The following is a 20,157-nucleotide window of genomic DNA, read 5'->3' as shown; positions in this document are numbered from 1 at the left end:
CCCCAGATAACCACTCACCGAAGTGGGATGCAGAACATTTTCTTAATAAACTTTGTTATGCCAGTTCACCTAGATGTCCCCTGAAACCATGGTCCCCAGACCTCCACCACTGCTACTCTGTCAGTGGGCCATTTTCTTTCTTTTATTTTTTCCCCTACAAAAATTTATACGTACATTGTTATGTGACTTCAGTTGCTCTCCCCATACTGTGACAGCACACTCCTCCTTTCCACCTCTGATTCCCCATGTTCATTCAACCAGCTCCTAACCCTCTCTGCCTTCCCATCTCACCTCCAGACAGAAGCTGCCCGTTTAGTCTCTTGTATCTGCTTGAGCTAAGAGGTACACTCCTCACGAGAATCACTTTATGCCCCACAGTCCAGTCCAATCCTTGTCTGAAGAGTTGGCCTCGGAAATTGTTTTAGTTCTGGGCTGATAGAGAATCCAGGGACCATGCTTTCCTGGGTTCCCCCAGTCTCAGACCATTAAGTCTGGTCTTCTTACTAGAATTTGAGTTCTGCACCCCACCTTTCTTCTGCTCCGTCCGGGACTCTCCGTGGTCATTGGTGGTAGCCGGGCACCATCTAGTTCTTCTGTCTCAGGCTGATGAAGTCTCTGATTTATGTGGCCCCTTCTGTCTCTTGGGCTACTACTTTCCTGGTATCTTTGGTGTTCTTCATTCTTCTTTACTCCAGGTAAATTGGGACCAATTGATGCATCTTAGATGGCCGCTTGCTAGCTTTTAAGACCCCAGATGCCACTCACCAAAGTAGGATGCAGAACATTTTCTTAATAAGCTTTGTTATGCAGTGGGGCCATTTTCTGAGATAGGAAACACTGGGAGGAGAGCAAGTTTGAGAGGGACAAGACTTCTATCATAGTCATGTGATGTGTGAGGTGCTGTCAGACACAGAAGTACAGGTGTTGAGTAGGCAGTTGGATATGAGTCTACATTTGGTGGGGTGAGGGTATAGTCGGTGCTGGGACTAGAAATTTGAGACTCCTCTGTGAGTAGCTGTTATCTAAAACCTTGGACTAAATATATGAGATCCTTTAGAGAAAGTAAAGTAGAGATCACACTTAATGATCAGGAAAAGGGGGAGGATCCCACAAAAGAGACTGAGAAGGAGTGGCCCGATAGGGTCGTGAGGGACCAGGAGAGTATGATGCCTCAAAAGCAAGTAAAGAAAATGTTTCCTGAAGGTAGTAACCAGTGGTATTGAAATCTGCTGAGAGGCTGAATAAGATGAACACTAAGAAATGACTACTAGATTTGGCATCCTGGAAGTTCAGTTCTTTTAAGGAGCTATGGAGACTAAAGTGGATTCAGAGGAGAATGGGAAATAAGGAAATGAATGCATCAGATTTCAGCACCTCTTTTGAGGAATTTTGGCATGAAGGGCTGCAGAAAAATTTGCCAATATCTAGAAAGGATGTGAATTCAAAAAGGAAACATGCACATAAATAGTATTTCTTTATTAAAATAACCATATAGTTTATCATTTCTACCTAAAGTTTGAACTCAGAATAAAACCTAAATTGTTGTTGCTTAATTTTGTTTCAAAGGGTCAAGTTTTCCTCATGTTATTGCTGTTGCAGGGGAAGGGGAGTGTTAAATTTGACTTCTAAAAGAAAAGGAAGCAATAACTCCAATAAATTTCTGGCAGAGTAATCAACTGAAAACAGCTAACAGAGAGAAATCTATTACTATATTTTAGATAATATACATTGGGGAGATCAGAGAGATTTTAATTTCTTAAGTTACTACCTCCCTTTTAAAATTAAATGATATTTTCTTTTTTTTTTTTTTTTTAATTCAGTGGGGATCAGCAGTGTACTTATGTTATAAAAAATCAGTGGCAAAGACTAACACTGTATCTTACAAAGCTGGTAAGTATGTTATTTTTCATGAAACACTTTAGAAATGTACTGTGTGGCCCAATAAGGTAAAAGGGGAAAAAAGCCTGTTTTATGATGTGTTAGTGTCAGAACCGTTGCTAGAACCCACCCATATCTCCTGATTGTTAGTTTTGTCTTCATAGGCACGTTTATTGGATGTTTATTGGAAGATTAATTTTAAAAACAGGGCTTAAACATTAGGTTTAAATAAATACAGGCAGTCTCCAGGTTACATATGTCTGACTTATGGACAACTTGTGCTTAAGGACGGACTGCCATAAAGCCTGTTACATTAAAAATTTGAGTTATGTACCGTGCTTCTTAATAACGAGTGTACACACTGCTTTGTGACGCTCCTGAAAACATTGCATGGTTTGAAAGTGTTCCTTAAGTGTTTTATATGCATAGAAAGGTAAGATGTATACTATTGGCTAAGTCAAACATTTGACTAACTGCTGCTAAATAAGGACCATATGTACCTGTTGCACCTTAACCTACAAATTCGACTTAACGACAAACTTAGGAACGGATCTCATTTGTAACCCGGAGACTGCTGTAACTCATAAATGGATGCCAATTCTCTTTTAAGTTTTTCAGTCAGTAGATAGTATGGGAAAAATATTTACTTTCTCTTTTAATTAATGTTTACTTAATATCTGTATTAAATTTAGTCAAATCTATAGTTCATATGTAATTATGTTTTATAGTAGTGTGAAATATTATAAACTAATTTGTGATTTTATAATGCATAGTTGAAACTTTCAATTTTTAGAGGCCTCAAAATATCAAACATACCGATCTTATTTACAAGAGAGGAGATGCAGATTCAGCTTTTTAAAAATACATATATTTTTAATACAATTTGTTTTTGTTGTTGTTGAGAACATACGCAGCAGAGCACACACCAGTTCAGCAATTTCTACATGTACAATTCAGTGACATTGATTACATTCTTCACGTTGTGCAACCATTCTAACCCACCTTTTCCGAGTTGTTCCTCCCCCATTAACATAAATAAATGCATATTTTTAAAATTAGTGTCCTAGCCTCTTAATTTTTCTTCTCCTTTTGATTTTTTAGGACCCACAATTCATCACTATTTCTGTACTTAATGGCTTTACTATTACCTCCTTACCTGAGAGAGTAGTGGATAGTTAACTGTAGATATTTGTGGAACCTACTGGCTGGCTAGCCTGTAATTAGAGGATTTTAGAGCTGCCTTGGACCTTAGCTCATCTTTTTCACCTTATAGATGAGAAACCAGAGTCCTGTAGGTATGTGATTTGTTCAGAGTCATACAGTTGTTCAGAGTCATACAGAACCAACCGGTCTTATTCCCAGTTGATCCTTCTGTTTTTATGTCTGGCGTTCTGTTTTAGATGTCCAGTGACAGCTTCCACTTGACTTGAAGAACTTCAAGGTCAGGGAAGCTATTTTCTGTTTCCAGTCTCACAAAATCCAGTACAATTTTCTGTACTTAGGATATATTTACTAGAAGATACCTGGACCATTTTCCAGACTAGTCTAAAAACCAGTTGCTGTCGATTCCTACTCTAGTTTACCTAACATGAAATCGTAGGTCACTTTTATAATAGTATAAAATATTGTAATATTGAAACTCACACCTTCATATAATCTGGAGCTATTTAGACTCTGAGCTTGAGTTCATACTATTCCAAAGACATTGTAAATATGTGACTGTTCTATTTTTACAAATAATTTTCTTGTATTTATGGTAGATTTTACATATATACTCATTTGCAGTATCTATTTTTCATGTGTAAAATCCCCTGAGGAAAGGTTATCGAGATCTGAAAAATTCAAAAATAGTATATTCGTATGCCTTGAATTAATGTTACCACAAACAGAATTTTTAGGTATGTGTATTTCTGTAGGATTATCTTTTTTATTTGCCTTATCTAGCCTTTGTGGATGAAGCTTGATAAATATTAAGTAGTTTGTTAATATTAAAAGTTACAGTATTTGAGAATTTAAATCTATATGAATCCTACAAAGCAGTCAAAGTTATTTGATGAACATATGCAATGTTTTGGTCTTCCAAATGTGAGAAATAAGAAAATATTTTACCATAATTCAAATTTTAAACAACTGCATTTAGGAAATGATGATTTAATGTTTATTATTGTTTTTATAGGTTTAATTTGTAGATATCCCCAAGAAGATTATGAATCATTCTCACTACCGGAATCTGTTCCCCTCTTTTGTTTACCAATGGGTGCAACTATTGAATGTTGGCCACCAAATAGCAAATACCCTCTCCCTGTATTTTCTACCTTTGTGTTAACTGGAGCTTCAGCTGAAAAGGTACTGTGTGTTTTAACAAATGGCGTTTATAAATTTCTTGTACATTTTCAAGTCTTAAGTTTCATATAATGCAAGGAGTAGTAGAAAAAATATCTGGTTAAGTAGAATCCATTATATATACTTCTTACAGTTGGTTAAAATAACTATATCTAGAGACATAGAAAAAGAGAATTTTCAGTCTGTCCCATCCACCTGGTCCTTTTTTTATGAATGTGATGAAAGATTGGTTTGTTTTGTAGGATTAAAAAACTTTTGAAGTAGTACAAAAGACATTATTAAATATATAGTGCTATTTGGAATCATTTACTATTAGAGTTGGAAGGGACCTTGGGAATCATCCAACAGCCTCAGTTTACAGATAGAGAAATTGAGGTCCAGAGAAATCCAGTGAACTGTCCACAGTTGGAGTTTATATTTCCTTATCTAAAATTCTGTCCCACTTTCTACCAAACAAGTACTTTCATTTTCTTATAGAGAGTATTGCTGCAATTGCTTTCACTCTCTGTAAAACAATGCAATTAATTAAGCAGGTTTTTCCCCCAATAAGAAGACCTGAGAATAGTGCTATATAGTTCTTTTATAGTTCAAGAAAGCAAGAGTGATGTCTGTTCACCCCTGTGTTCCTAATACCTGGCACTTTGCCTGGCTCATAGCAAGCATCCATTAAATATTTAACTGATGATGTAATTTGATGTGCGTTTTGTTAAATATGTTGCTTGTTTTGCAGGTCTATGGTGCTGCTATTCAGTTTTATGAACCATACTCTGAGGATAATCTCACAGAAAAGCAGAGACTTCTTTTGGGATTAGCATCACCGACAGATGGAAAGCCTGATAGTTCCAAAACAATTCACACTAATAAATGCATTTGTCTTCTTTCTCACTGGCCTTTTTTTGATGCATTCAGGAAGTTTCTGACTTTTCTGTATCGTTATTCCATCTCTGGACCTCATGTCCTTCCAATTGAGAAGTAAGTTAGATGTCTTCTTGGTTCAGAATTTGGCAGATCTTTTCATTATGTGGTATATTGTTACTGTTAATTGAGTAAATTCTATGTGGAAACTGGATTTCTCAATAGTTATTTTAAAAAAAGAGTTTGATAATTTCAATCAAGTAATATTTTGCCATTATACTTTTATAGTCATGTTAGTTTAAATAATTTTATACGTCACAGAATGAAAAAAGTGTTTCCTTTTTCTTTTCATCATCTTGCCAAGTTTAAAGATCCTAATCTGGAGAACTATTGTCATTGTTATACTAGTTTTGTAATTCTTATATATAACTTGGGTTTATTATGAAACTTTAAAAAATATTCTTTCTATTTTAATATATATAGCATGAATTTAGAGGAAAAAATAGATGAATACTTTGTTTTTTGCTTTTTTAATTTTAGTGATTTAATTTAAGATCACTAAACTTGATTGATGCTTCATGCGGTAAAATCTGATGTAAACGAGATCTAAACATCTCAATTGTTTGACTATTATTTATACCATCTATCACTTTAGCTCTTTTTTGTGTCCTCAGGCAGAATTCTTTGATTCTAATGACAGTTAGGTAGTGATAGAATTGTTATAAAAGCATTCAGTGTACAATATTACTGTTACTTTTGCCTTGCCCTTTTCTATCTCTTCTTAATCCCAACAGTTCTCAAATTTTTTGGTCTCAGGACCCCTTTACACTCGAAGACCCCCAAAAAGCTTTTGTTTATGTGTTTGTATCAATATTTACTATAATAGAAATTTTAAAACTGAGAAACTTTTCAAATATTTATTCATTGATTTAAAAAAATAAACCCATTACATGTTAACATAAATATCTTTTTTGAAAAATAGCTACTTTCCAAAACAAAAAATACTTAGTGAGAAGAGTAATGTTGTTTTACATTTTTGCAAATCTCTTTAATGTCTGGCTTAATTGCACACAGTTGGGTTCTTATATATGCTTCTGCATTAAATCTGTTGCAGTGTGTTCTTTTGGTTGACACACATGAAGAAAATCTGGCCTTACACAGATAAATAAGTGGAAAAATGAGGAGCTTTTGGATAGCCTTTTCAGAAAATTGTGAATATTCTTTTTTGACACTGTACCAAAATTTGACAAGTGGTAATTTTTACAAGGTTATTTGCAGTGTGGAATCTGAATCTTCAGCAGTGAACTTTCTTTGTTACATTAAAATCCATAGGGCTGTCTTGTTCTTTTAATGAAACTTTTACTTATGCATGATTTTATAGCATTGTACGTTGGTCATTTGGAAAATATTGGCTTATTGAGTTAAGCAGATCTTCCTAATGTGAGCACATTTCATGATCAATATAAAGAAGTTATGTTTCTTAATATCACCACCCATCTCACCGAACAAGTTTTTGAGTAGCAGGAAACTGTCAGGCTCATGGTGGCAAAATTCTGATTTTTACTTGGAAGTTAAATTTAATTATTGGCAACAGATACTGTCAGTTATTTTCCTTGAGGCAATAGGATCACTTCATTCATTTTCATTTAGGAAGTATCTGCCAAATACCTGACTGGGCTAACCTTAGTTTTTCAGTAAAAATGATATTCTGTTAAAAAAAAGAAAAAACAGTTGATTCACTTGGAACTAAACGATCAAACAAGTGCTTTTCCTCAAGACAGCCATTGTACTTCTGTATCCAGAAGAAATGCTTTATGCATGCTTCCCGTTCAGTCCACAGCATATTTTTTAAAAGTGTACCTGCAGGGTCAAGATTTAATAAAATTATTAATACTTACTGCTTCATCAAAAACATTCTTAAGTGAAACTGGCATTCTTTTACTACAAGTGTATTGATAAAGAATATTAATAATAAAGTCTGCTAGTACATTTTGGTCCCTCTGCATTGATTCATGCTAAAGTGCTACCAGTTTTACCGACAATGCTTCTGCATCATCGGTGCCTATGTCAACACAGTGAAAAAGGCAAACAGTACCTTAATTTTATTATTAAAATAGTTTTGACCTCATATATCCTCCCTAAATGGATCTTGGAAATCCTTAGGGGTCCGTAGATCACACTTTGATTTTCCCTATTCCAGCTACTAGTTCTTCAGATACCTTAGGCAGACTTGAGTCCTGTAGTACTCACTCTCCTTATCTTTATTCTAGATTGAGAAGACCTTGATGGTACATACTGGTAGCTTTATGCCTCTTTTCCATTTCCCATCATGTCTGACATAGTGTCTTATACAAAGTAAGCAGTCAATTCATGTTTGTAAAATTAGTAAATTTCTCTTCTAGTGTTCTATAGCCAGTTGAAATTATCTCATTTCTGGAACCGAGATGATTTTGAAACAGTGTTTAAAAGAATAATAAAAATAAAACAGCTTATTCTGAAAAAAAATTTTTTTTCACTGTGGTTGCCTTTGTTGTATTTCCTAATGTTCAAAACAAAGCTCATCAATCTAACTTTTTATCCGTGTCCTTCTGGAAAAAAAAACTTATAAAATCAATAACAGAATTTGTTTACCTATTGTTGATAGGAAGCATATTGTTCATGTTTTAGAATTAATTTAACTCTCATTTTTCTGGTGCACTCTAAATGGTTGTTTCACTTCCAAAGATAAGCAATTGACTAAAAAACATAAATATGAAAATTAGCTTCTTTATTAATGTCCATATATATATATTAGCTACATAGGGAGAAGTAAACATTAAATGGCATTTGAGACAGTGATAATACAATCATTGTATGTGAGCATCTATTAATGTGAAAGTTACTGGATTTAGGTACAAACAATTTTAATGGGACAGATGATTTTGGGTTGCTATTTGTTCTCTTGTTTTCATAGTGCTGAGATTTCAAAATTATAGGTACACAGAGGCTTTTGACTCAGCTTGGGCTGGTGATGACATGTTGACCTTTATAGCATGTGGTATTCACTTTGGAATAAATAAATTGGGTTTTTGTTTGTTTGTTTTTAAGGCATATTTCTCATTTTATGCACAAAGTTCCTTTTCCATCTCCTCAAAGGCCACGGATTTTAGTTCAGGTAAGGTTTTCTTGATGTGAGGGCCCCGTTGAATGATTATTGACTGTCAAAATGTAGCATAAGAGTAATAATTTTAAGCAAGGAAAAAAAATGAATGATATCTAAAGAGAACCAGATGCTATTTCATTTTGGAGTTTGGGCTCTTAATGTTTTATTAACCCCCTCCTAGACATCTAACACTTCTCCTTTAGAGAAAGAATTAAAGAGAAAGGGATTTCCTTCCCTAAATTTGCTCTAGGTATTTGAAAGTTTGTGGTTTTGGTAATCATTCAGTAAGATAAATGTATTAGAACAGATAGAAGGAAAAGTTGTGTGTTTACATATATCGTAGGAGGGAAGGAATGCCCATATCTTTTATGTGACAAAGGAAGTTTAAAATGAGTGTAGATTATTTCCCCCATCTCTTTCCCCAGTTGAATGTATCCTTCATTTACATTTCCTTTTTGTTTGTGTTCTTGATACTTAAGTTGTCTGATTTTTTTACTCATCATTTTTGAATGGATTTATATAAAAAAAAGTTTTCATATATTATCATTATATGTGCCTTACTGTATTTATCACAGCCCTGACAGGGTATCATTCAGCATTAGAAATCATTCAGCAAATAGGTATTTATAAATTTGTGGAAATATATATAAATTTGAGAATATAGGTAAAAATAATTGTATTTTTATATTAATATAAAATCTGGAAAAATATCAGTTTGATGAACTTTATAATCAGTCTGCATATCCACATATCATCACTTTCTTCTTATAAATATTTAGTACCAGAATGGATATAGCACACTCAGTTTGAAAGCACACAAAGGATTTATTTTACAGGCAGGGTTGGCAAACTTTTTGTTAGGGATCAGATAATAAATATTTTAGGCTTTGCAGGCCATATGATCTCCAACTGCTCAACTCTGCTGTTACAGCACAAAAGCAGCCATAGACAATACATAAATGAATGAGCATGGCTGTATTCCTGTAAAACAAAAACATTTGACCCGTGGGCCATAGATTTGATAACTCTGGTTTTATAGCATTAAATGATTAATGTAGTCTTTTAATGCAAGTTTGTTTTAATGATATTTGGAGAAATGTTGAGGAACAAAAGAAAATAAATAGAATTCAGAGCAGGAAAAAGTATTGCTTGGAAGGTGCCAGCAATCAGGATGTGTTCTTTAGGATCTTAGTAAGTCATAGCAACAGTTCCTATACTAGTCAATGGATACAGTGAAACTTCCTGGGCACCTTCATTAGTCTGTATGTTTTTACCAGAAAGTGGTGTTCATCCTTAGTTTTCAAATCTTTGTTTTAAATCTTCCAGTTATCACCACATGATAGTCTAATTCTCAGTCAACCTGTTTCTTCACCTCTCCCACTAAGGTAAGTAAAACTTCATTTCTGTTTAAGTTTCTTTAAATCTAGTATGAGACTAAAGTGACATGCAAATATTTTCTCTATTTCCTAGCTAAAATTTCAAACATTGATAGAAGAACTTCTCATTTAACTTTTTCTTATATCTAAATTCCTTTTACTTGATATTTAGGTCACAGTTGTGAAGAAATAAGAGAAACTTTTACAGTAGCGTTTGGTATTTTGTGTGTCCATTTATTATTATCGTCAGTACTAGTACATAACTGTATATATGTGGATTATGAAAATTTTTTTTAGCTTTAATTATCCTTTGGAGAACATGAAATGCAATTAATTTTAAAAGTGACCCAAAATGAGAGGATAATTATGATTAATAAACCAAAGACTTAGAACAATGTATGTCATCAGCTTAAAAATTCAGAGAAATTAGAAACGTTTTTTTTTTCCTATGGCATCTTTTATTGAAATTCAGTTAGCTATGTAATTTTTCTAGCAGAGAGATAGTTACAGTGTAATTAAGTTATTATGTAGCACATACCTAAGGGAGACCAGCTGCCATCTTTGACATTAGTTTTGTAAGAATTGCAAATTATTTCATCATTAGGCCTTGGTACAGAGTGACCAGTGTTTTCTTAACCTTTGTTTGGTCCCAAAATAAACCAGAAATACTGACTGAAAGTATATATAAATGATCTAAAGTACCCGAGCCTTTTTTTTTTTAAGTTTTTTTGGTGACAGCTTTGTTGAGATATACCCATTTAAAGTATAGAAGTTAATGGTGTTAAGTGTATTCAGAGTTGTGCATCTATCACCACAATCAATTTTAGAACATTTTCATCACCCTAAAAAGAAACTCTTACCCTTTAGCAGTCACTTCCCAATTCCTTCCATCCTCCCCAGCCCTAGGCAACCACTAATCTACTTTCTGTCTCTATAGATTTGCCTGTTCTGAACCTTTCATGTCAATGAAGTCATACAATACATGGCCTTTTGTGTCTGGGATAATTTTTCCAAGGTTCAACCATGTTGTAGCATGTTATCAGTACTTTATTCCTTTTTTTTTTTTTTTTTTAACGTTTTATTGTGCGTTAGGTGGAAGTTTCAGGGCAGATTAGTTTCCCATTCAGTGATTTATACACAAATTGTTTCATGACATGATTGCAATCCCCACAATGTGTCAGCACTCTCCCCCTTTCCCTTTACATCCCAGGTTCCCCATGTCCATTCATCCAGTTTTCTTGCCCTTTCCTGCCTTCTAATATTTGCTTTTGGGCAGGTATTGCCCATATGGACTCGTATACTTGATTGTGCTAAGGAACACATTCCTCATGGGTGTTACGTACTACATTCTATTTATCCATTCATCAGTTGATGAATATTTAGGTTATTTCCACTTTTGGGCTGCTGTGAATAATGCTGCTGTGAACATGCACAAGTTTTGTGTGGACATACATTTTCATTTCTCCAAGAGATTTTGTTATTAGATTTGCTTTATTAAAAAAAAAAATTAACTCAGTAAAATCAGTTGTTTAGCATTATATAGGCAAAATACTGGTGGGATTACTGAATTATGAACTTTTTAAAGCCAGTGTTTTGTCACCATATGGAAGATCTAGATTTGTTGTTTTGGTAATTAATTTGCTTTGTATATCTATCTCATCATTTGTAGCTCTCTATTTCGTATTACTATTGTCATTGCAGTAGTGATGTAGTATATCTATTCATAAACCCAAATTTTAATATGTGCATTTACATGAAAGGAAGTGAGCCTGTAGGTCATGTAGCTTTTCTGATAATTACAAGGGGAGATGAGCCATGTTCAAAAAATGTCCATTAAGGGATTTATCTTCACCATTCAACCAAAGCATACCTTTCATGAATTGAATTCTTTATTTGAACATTATCTGCATTGCAGATCTTTTTATATAAAATGAAGCAGATGACGTTTCATTTTCCATATTGTATACAATGCAGAAGAATCAAATGATTTTGAAACCTCATAAAATTACGTTGTTTTCGTGGTGTATTTGCAGTGCAGTGTTTTCCTTACATAAGAGCAGCAGTCATGTTTAAAGTTGAATATATAATACAAATTATACCCTAATAATGTACTTTTCTCATTATTTTAGACAATAAGGTATTTGGATCTTTGTTTTTTTAATTACATATTCAATAAATATATTTGTTTGGGTTGACAGTGGTGGCAAGTTTTCAACACTACTTCAGAATTTAGGCCCTGAAAATGCTGTGACATTACTGGTGTTTGCTGTAACAGAACATAAAATTCTCATTCATTCCTTACGGCCTTCTGTGCTTACTAGTGTGACAGAAGCATTAGTGTCTGTGAGTATCACGGTTTCTTACTGGCAATCAATTTAGTTTTAATCCTAATTTATTCATATAATTTAATGTTATTTTCATGCTTATCTAAAATTCATAGAGTAATGAATTTTTATATTGTGGAAGCAATTTTAATTTCCTGACCATTAACTCTAGATATAATTATTTAGTTTGTTATCAAGCATTAGGCTTTAGCTGTAAGTATTTAAAAGGTAATTTTTTTATATACTTATAACTTATACTTCAGTATCAAAAAGCTAAATATTCTCCTATCTTTTGTTTATCCAAGATGATTTTCCCTTTTCACTGGCCATGCCCATATGTTCCTCTCTGCCCACTGGCTTTAGCAGACGTCTTGAGTGCGCCATGTCCATTCATAGTAGGGATTGATTCAAGATACTTTGATCTCTATGATCCTCCACCAGATGTTAGTTGCATTGACCTAGATACCAACACCATTTCTCAGTAAGTACATTTTAGTGATTCCATACCTAATAATTTACAACCTCATAGTCTATGTATGTAATTGTATGTTTTGTGAATGTTCGTTAGAGTTGTTTTGAGATACAGTGTTTTCTTTGTATTTATGGTTATTATCATCTTTGCATCAGCTCTTAGCTTTGATGAGGTAGATTTAGGGTATTAGAGAAGATTTTATTGGAAAGGAAATATACCCTTAATCCTTAGATCTTTAAGTATTTAAGAAACATTATAATCCTATGCTTACTTAGAAATATAGCAGGAGGGAAATTGAGATGAAAAACAGAAAATGTTTATTTTTCTTTGGTCAGATGAGTGTGGGTGAAATCACAAATTAAATTTAAAACACTATTCCTTGATATTAATACTTCAATCCTATTTCTAGTCCAATGTAATACCATTGGAATACTAATACTAGTATTTCATAGGGAAATTAATGTAATAATGTTAAAATTTTAATAACTATTTTAAATTATATATGATTTTATCACCTTTACACTCTAGAAATATAAGGATTTTGTAAGTTTTCCTCTTTTTTATTGGGATAATATTTAAGTTGTGGTTATTGGAGCCATATTTTACTTCATAACTCAGTACTTGTGTTTTCTTGAAACAGTCTCTTATTTTCAGTTTAATTGCACTTAAGTTATTCAGGGAAGAGGAAATTGATGCAGTGACTTTACATCTTCACAGGACATACTTAAAATAACTGCAGTTTAGTTTATTAATAAAGCCCAAAAGCTAGTATAGCTTTTATAACTTAAATATGTACATGTGAATACGTTTGTCTCCATTTTTTAACAAGTGCTATTCATTTTAAAGCCTTTTATTTAATTCTGAAGTCTTAGATTAATTCTCAGTTTTGTCATGTCAAAATCTGAAGTGCGTAAACTGTTAGAAAAGTTTAGTTAAAAATTAATCTTCTGTGATAAAGAATGTATGCTGTCAAAAAGCTTTTATTCATAGAAAACCTCACCAAGAAAATATGGAATGTATTTTGTCTATAAAAGTCATGTTACATCTGGGGCAAATAGGGTCAAAGAGTCTTTACCAGGAACATTTAATTCTTTACCAGGAATATTTTATTCTTTAAATATTAAAGTAATGTTACGTTACATGACATAATATTTTTGAAAATTGAAATTAAGGATAGTAAATAAATATATACTGTGCTTATTATGATAATAAATTGCATTTTTTCTTTTTGTACTTTCCCTCTATTTGTTAAAAGAATTTTTTTCTTCCTATTTACTATTTTATCTTTCTGCTTTGATCACTAATGAGTTAAAGAACCAAAGAAGCAGGAGTCATTTGTACTCATCGGTATTCCTCCTTCTTGATATAATCACCCTTCCAAACCTATGGGTGAATAGACTAGTGAACTAACAGCTTTCTACTTTCCTTAATCCAGAATTTCTGAAGCCTCAACCTGAAATTTGAAAGAAAAATGAATCCTGAGTATGGAACTTACAGCTTCCTTTTCCCTCTCTGGCTCTTAAACCAAAACACCAAACCCACTTGCCATAAAGTCAGTTCCAACTCATAGTGACCCTAGCTAGAGGACAGAGTAGAACTGCCTGTGAATGTCAAGAAATTTCTGAAAAATGGGAAAGCAGTTCATATCTTATATATGCTAAGCATAAAGCCATACACATTGCATAAACTACCTCACATTATTCTCTGTACTTTGTGAGGTGGTTTTTATCAACCCCATCTGACAGACAGTGAAACTTAGTTTTTTAAGTAATTTATCAACGGGCACATCGCTTATACTGCCAGAACTGGGTTTTGAAACCAGCACTGTCTGACTACAAAACTAATACTTCTGCCGATAATTACTGGGTAACTATTTATGTAATAGTACTCTTGTAAATGGAAGTAACATGAATAAAAATGCAGAAGGCTATGGTAGATCCAAACTCAAGCACTAGATAAAACTCTCATACCTAGTCCAGTTTTAGACTGAAGATATCAAAGACGAGGGAAAATTGTGTGACTAAATAACATTAATTAGGTGTCAGCAGATGATACCAAGATATTATTCATTCACTTATTCCACAAACATATCTTGAGCGCTTGTTTTTTGCTAGGCACTGGAATGAAAAGGCAAATCAAATACACTCCTTTCTCTCAAGTGTCTCATATTCTAGTCTAGGACAGGCATGTACACTGCAAATGGCAAGGCACGGAAGGAGTGCTGGGTTGCAAAATTTAAAGAAAATATTGTAAAAAGTGTTTCTACTTTGTGTTCTGACTGTAATGCAGGATTCCATGTTCCTGATCACATTATAAATGTAATAAAGCCTTCACAGCAGGATATCTGCAATTTGATCCTGCCCTGTCTTTGTTTTTATTTTCATTTCTGGAGGAGGAGAGCAGATAGATTCCAAGACAGTCGTCCTTAGTCAGCTTAAGCTTTCCCATCCACTCTTTTTTCTCTTGTTTAATTTTCAAAATGATATTTGCCCTTTTTGTTCTGTGGGAAGTTTAGAGAGCTGTCTTAGTTATCTACTGCTGCTATAACAGAAACACCACAAGTGGGTGGCTTTAACAAACAGAAATTATTCTTTCACAGTTTAGGGGGCTAGAAGTCTGAATTCAGGGCGCCAGTTCTAGGGAAAGGCTTTCTCTGTCTGTCTGCTTGGAGGAAGGTCCTTGAGCTTTGAGCTTCTGTTCCTGAGCAACCTTCATGTGGCTTGGCATCTCTCTTCCCCCATCTCTGCTTCTTTCACTTGCTTGTTTAATCTCTTGTACGTCTCAAAAAGGGAGCCCTTGTGGCACAGTGGTTAAAGCACTAGGCTGCTAACCAAAGGGACAGCAGTTCAAACCCATCAGTCGCTCTGCAGGAGAAGCATGCAGCAGTCTGCTTCCGTAAAAATTTACAGCCTTGGAAACCCTATGGGACAGTTCTGCTCTGTCCTGTAGAGTAGTTATGAGTCAGAATCAACTTGACAGCAGCGGGTTTGGTTTTTGGTTTGGTTGTATCTCAAAAGATATTGACTCAAGATACACCCTAATGCTGCCTCATTAAAATAATAAACATAACCTAATCCTACTCATTAACATTCACCCCATCACATTATCCCAAAAGTCTTAAATCAACTCCAAGTCCAAAATGTCATCTTCTTAATCATCTGAATCAAATATGGGTGAGACTTTAGGCATATTCCATCCTGGGGCAAAATTATTCTTCATCTATGAACCTATGAAATCTAGACTACAAGTTATCTGTTTCAAAAGTACAGTGGTGGAACAGGTACAAGATAGACATTTCCATTACAAATAGGAGAAATTGCAGGGAAAGAAGGGATAACAGTCACCACGCAAGTCCAAACCCAACAGAACAAATTACATTAGCTCTCAAGGCTTGAAAAACATCCTCAGTTCTCTGAGACCACCTAGGCTATGGCCCTCCCCTCCAGACTCTGGGTCTTGGCCATGGTCTTTGCATTCTGGGTGGAGGCCCCTTGGCCCTGGGCTTCAGCTCCGCCTTCCAGGCCCTCTGGGACAGCAACTCTGCTCCCTTAGCTTTGAGCGGTCCTGTTCTCATAGTCGGTCGGAGTGGCGACCCCACCCCCTCGATCCTGGCAGACTCCATTAAGTTCTGTTTTCATTTTGCACAGTTCATTTTTAAGTCCATCTCTTTCCTCTCACATTTTACTGTAAGTAGCAAGGAGAAACCATGTGGCTGCTTTAAGATCTTGTTTAGAAATCTCATTAGCCAAATATCCAAGTTCATCACTTCCAAGTTCTACCTTCCACCACACATTTGAACATAATTCAGACAAGTTTTTTACCACTGCATAAAAAGCATCACCCTTCCTCCATTGTTCAGTCACTTGTTCATCGTTTTCTTTTAAAGCCTCACCAGAAGCACATTTAATGTCCACATTTCTAGCAACATTCTGTTGCTGGCATCATATGTATTCTCTAAGACAATAGAGCTCTCGTCACTTCCTTCTGAACCCTCACCAGAATTTCCTTTAATATACATAATTCTACAAACAGTCTCTTCAAGGAAATCTAGGCTTTTCATCTTAAAATTCTTCCAGCCTCTACCCGTTACCCAACTCCAAAATCACTTCCATGTTTTAGGTACTCTTCTGGTACCAAATTCTGTCTTAGTCATCTGGTGCTGCTATAGCAGAAATACCACAAGTGCTTGGCTTTAACAAACAGAAATTTATTGTCTCACAGTGTAGGAGACTGGAAGTCCGAATTCAGGGCACCAGCTCTAGAGAAAGGCTTTCCCTCTCTGTCAGCTCTGAGGAAGGTCTTTGTCTGTTTGAGCTTCTACTCTTGGATGACCTTCATGTGGCTTAGCATCTCTCTTCTCCCATCTCTGCTTCTCTCCCTTGCTTGTTTAATCTCTTTTATGTCTCAAAAGAGATTGACTCAAGATACACCCTAATCCTGCCTCATTAACTTAATAAACATAACCTGCTCCTCATTGAGTAGCCCTGGTACTAACCAAAAGGTCAGCAGTTCGAATCCACCAGCCACTCCTTGGAAACCCTATGGGGTGGCTCTACTCCATCCTGTAGGGTCACTGTGAGTCAGAATCCACTCGACAGCAACGAGTTTGGTTTGGTTTTGGAATCCTCATTGACATAACCTAATCCTGCCTCTTTAACAGAAGAAACATAACCCATTCACAAATGGGATATAACACAGGCACAGGTTAGGATTTACAGCTCATATTTTTGGGGGACATAATTTAATCCATAACAGGAAAGTAAAAAAAAAGTTCAAGTTCCACTACACATCTGTGCTATCTATCCTAAGTCCTGTTATATAACTTTGGTCTATCTAGTAATCATTTTGTAGAAATAAGGTTTGTCAAAAGCGTTTGGAAGTGTCAATCTTAGGTTAATTTCTACTTTTTCAGATTATCTTATATAAAAGTCTAAAATTATAAGACACAATTAATTTAGATGTGCTGGTTAATATTAATTTTATTTGAACTGTGAACCCATGAAGCAAGCCCCATTTCTAGTTCTGTAGCCTACTTGTTAAGTAACTTTGGGAAGAAAAACATTGAAGCCAAAGAACATGGCATCATAATACCTATAAGTAGAATTGAGGGGAGGAAGGAAGTAATTATTAAAAATTAAAGATTTCTGTTTGAAAACAATAAAGAACATAGGTATCTTCACAGTAGGGTAAATGATTAAATACCCAGCTGTCCAGACTGTATGAAATAGTATAGCACCTTTTAATATCATGTTTCTGAAGGACATACTGTAGAAAATGTTCATTGTAGAATATTAATGAAAATGTAGTGGAAATTACATATGAAATAGGAATCGTATCATTAAAAAACAATAATAATAAATTAAAAACCCTGAAAATGGAGAGAAGTCTAGAAAATAAATATACCCAAGATATTAATAGTCATCGTCTTTGGTGGCTGGAGTATGAGTGATTTAATTTTCTTCTTTTTTTCTTTGTAGTTTCTCAAGTTTTCTAAAATGTGTGTTCATTGCTTTTGAAATAGAAAAAAAAGATTTAATAGGAATAGAATCAACAAAGCTATAGTGAAGTCCAAAAACTTTTTGATGTTTTATCGCTATGTTCTTTTCTTCTTCTGCCCCATATATAAAGAGCAGCTGTGTTGTAACAGTTGGAATAAAAGAGATAATAGAAGTTCATCCAGGAAACAGAGATAACATTTTCAGTCAAATGTCATCTTTTATAGTTATAAAAATATTTTGGAATGTTATACTTTATTCAGGTAGTTTCATATTATGGATTTTTTTCCTAAAAGAAACAAAAATAATTTTCACTTATATTTTTAGGAAATAAGAAACTAAATATTTAAATATACCAAAGTATTTTGGTAAGATAAATTTATTGGAAGTTTTATACAATGCTTATTCTTAGAGTCTATAAGGAAAAAAATTTCTCATAGTAGGGTTTTTCTAATATTTAGGTGTCTAAACACTCTTAAATGTGGTGATTAGCTTGATGCCAGTGCAAGTAGAATTTACTCAGTAGCAACATAATCATAAATTTTTTAGCTATGTTTAATGTAATGTTCTGCTATGATGTAAATTAATTTTTAAATATTCAACATCCCAATTTACTACGGTAGTATTTTCTCCTCTTAACTAAAATATTTTGTATATGTTTTCTTTTTTATTCAATACATTTTCCTTTTTTATATGTAACAAGAGTATAACTTTCCCCAAAAAGTTCAGCTAACAAATATATTATTGTTGTCATTTAATCTCAGAACTGGAGACAAGAAAAATGTAGCCTGGAAGATACTTCCAAAGAAGCCATGTAAAAATCTGATGAACACACTGAATAATTTGCACCAGCAGTTAGCAAAATGTAAGTGGAGAACTTAATTAAAGGAGGTAATTTAATCTGAGAAGTGGATTCCGGTTAAGCTGCCTTACTCATAAAAGGATAATGTTTATTTTTTTTTTGAAGTGTTTTTACAGCCTTGAAGGTAAGTGAACAGTAAAGCAAAATTTGTTAGATGCTAATGAGAGATTCACACAATTTATATTTTAAATCTACCACATTTTCACAGAACCATTCTAACTTGTTGAGAATAATAAAGTTCAAAAGGGTGTTAAGGTAGTTACTTTCTTTAATTTTACCATTACTGAAATATCTAGGAAGAATAAAGGTTTCCACTTTTATATTTCCTTCATACAGAGGTAGAAAGTTTTGAAAATGTAAGACAGATGATTTATGCTGTATTTGAAAATGCTTATGATTTCAGTGGGGTGAGAGCTAGGTCACATGCTTTTCACTTTCAGTGGATCTTAGTGCTGTGCTGACCTCAACTAGAAACTTGCCAAAAGCATTAGGAAATTAATGAAAATCAAAATCGATTAGTGTATGAAATGTTACAGTGAAAAGCTTTTCTAAGACTATATCTTGACATTGATCCAGAATTACTGATAAGAAGAATTAAACCTTCATTTCTTTATCTAATCATCTTGGTGTTATAACAATGGCCCATTCAGAGTCCATAACTTAATACTTATTGTGTGAAATGTATTAGTAATATAGCAATATGTGGGGTTCCCATTTATATATTAGTTGAAATAGGGATGGCCTATACCCTCAAGGTACATGTAGAATAGTTGGAAATAGACATGGGAAAAAAAAACAACGTTAACAAAGCAAACCTCATAACAGCTAGATAATTTGGAAATAGCTTCAGAGAATTGAGATATGAAATAAAAATGATGTCAGATATAACAAAATTTGATCTTACGGAGCAAATAAATTCTGTACATAATTTTATTTATGCTACCTAGTTAATTGCTTTCTAAAAGTGCTTGCACTTCTTTTGAATACCTGAGAAGTCTAGCAGCTTTTGTAGCAATATTTAAATATTATTAAAATCAGTGAAATAGCCCACCTAACTCTAGTGAAGGGCAGAATTTTAAAGCTCAAAACTGCAGAGACTTTTAAATAATACTAATGGTTAAGGATTGTATAACAGTTTACAGCCACAGAGTCACTGTGAGTTGAGGAGGGGTTACAGCTTCAGAGCTCTTTCACATACATTCTTATTTTTCCTACAACTCTGAAGGACAGTAAGGTTGAGGGAGGTTAAGTAGCTTGTCAAAGGTCTTCCAGTTAACATGGATGAAGGTAGAAGTAAAATCTAGGCCTTCTGATTCCAATGCCCACATTCTTTCCAGTGTTACATTTTTGCAGACAACAAGAACTTCAAAAAAAATAAATTCTCTAAGATGATTAATTAATTAGTTCCTC

The 20,157-nt window shown here is 34.0% G+C and overlaps 1 protein-coding gene across 14 annotated transcripts in view; it reads left to right on the top strand.

Annotated features, from left to right (window-relative positions):
- The window catches only part of DENND4A (DENN domain containing 4A), a 121,484-nt gene that overhangs the window by 50,025 nt on the left and 51,302 nt on the right, over positions 1–20,157 (top strand). For 11 of the 14 annotated variants that reach the window (XM_023729729.1, XM_023729733.1, XM_023729727.1 and 8 more), the window contains 8 exons: positions 1,821–1,890; positions 4,055–4,224; positions 4,952–5,193; positions 8,164–8,230; positions 9,545–9,603; positions 11,793–11,937; positions 12,224–12,399; positions 18,650–18,750. In XM_023729729.1, the coding sequence (XP_023585497.1) occupies positions 1,821–1,890; positions 4,055–4,224; positions 4,952–5,193; positions 8,164–8,230; positions 9,545–9,603; positions 11,793–11,937; positions 12,224–12,399; positions 18,650–18,750 (1,030 nt within the window). Of the gene's footprint in view, positions 1–1,820; positions 1,891–2,875; positions 3,174–4,054; positions 4,225–4,951; positions 5,194–7,346; positions 7,432–8,163; positions 8,231–9,544; positions 9,604–11,792; positions 11,938–12,223; positions 12,400–18,649; positions 18,751–20,157 lie in introns of those variants that run through there. The other 3 variants (XM_023729736.1, XM_023729737.1, XM_023729738.1) reach the window with 3 other exon arrangements.

Source organism: Trichechus manatus, unplaced genomic scaffold (genome assembly GCF_000243295.1).
Source record: "Trichechus manatus latirostris isolate Lorelei unplaced genomic scaffold, TriManLat1.0 scaffold00030, whole genome shotgun sequence".
Classification (NCBI taxonomy): Eukaryota; Metazoa; Chordata; class Mammalia; order Sirenia; family Trichechidae; genus Trichechus; species Trichechus manatus.
Note: the sequence above shows the minus strand (reverse complement) of the source record. Positions and strands in the feature narration are given on the sequence as shown.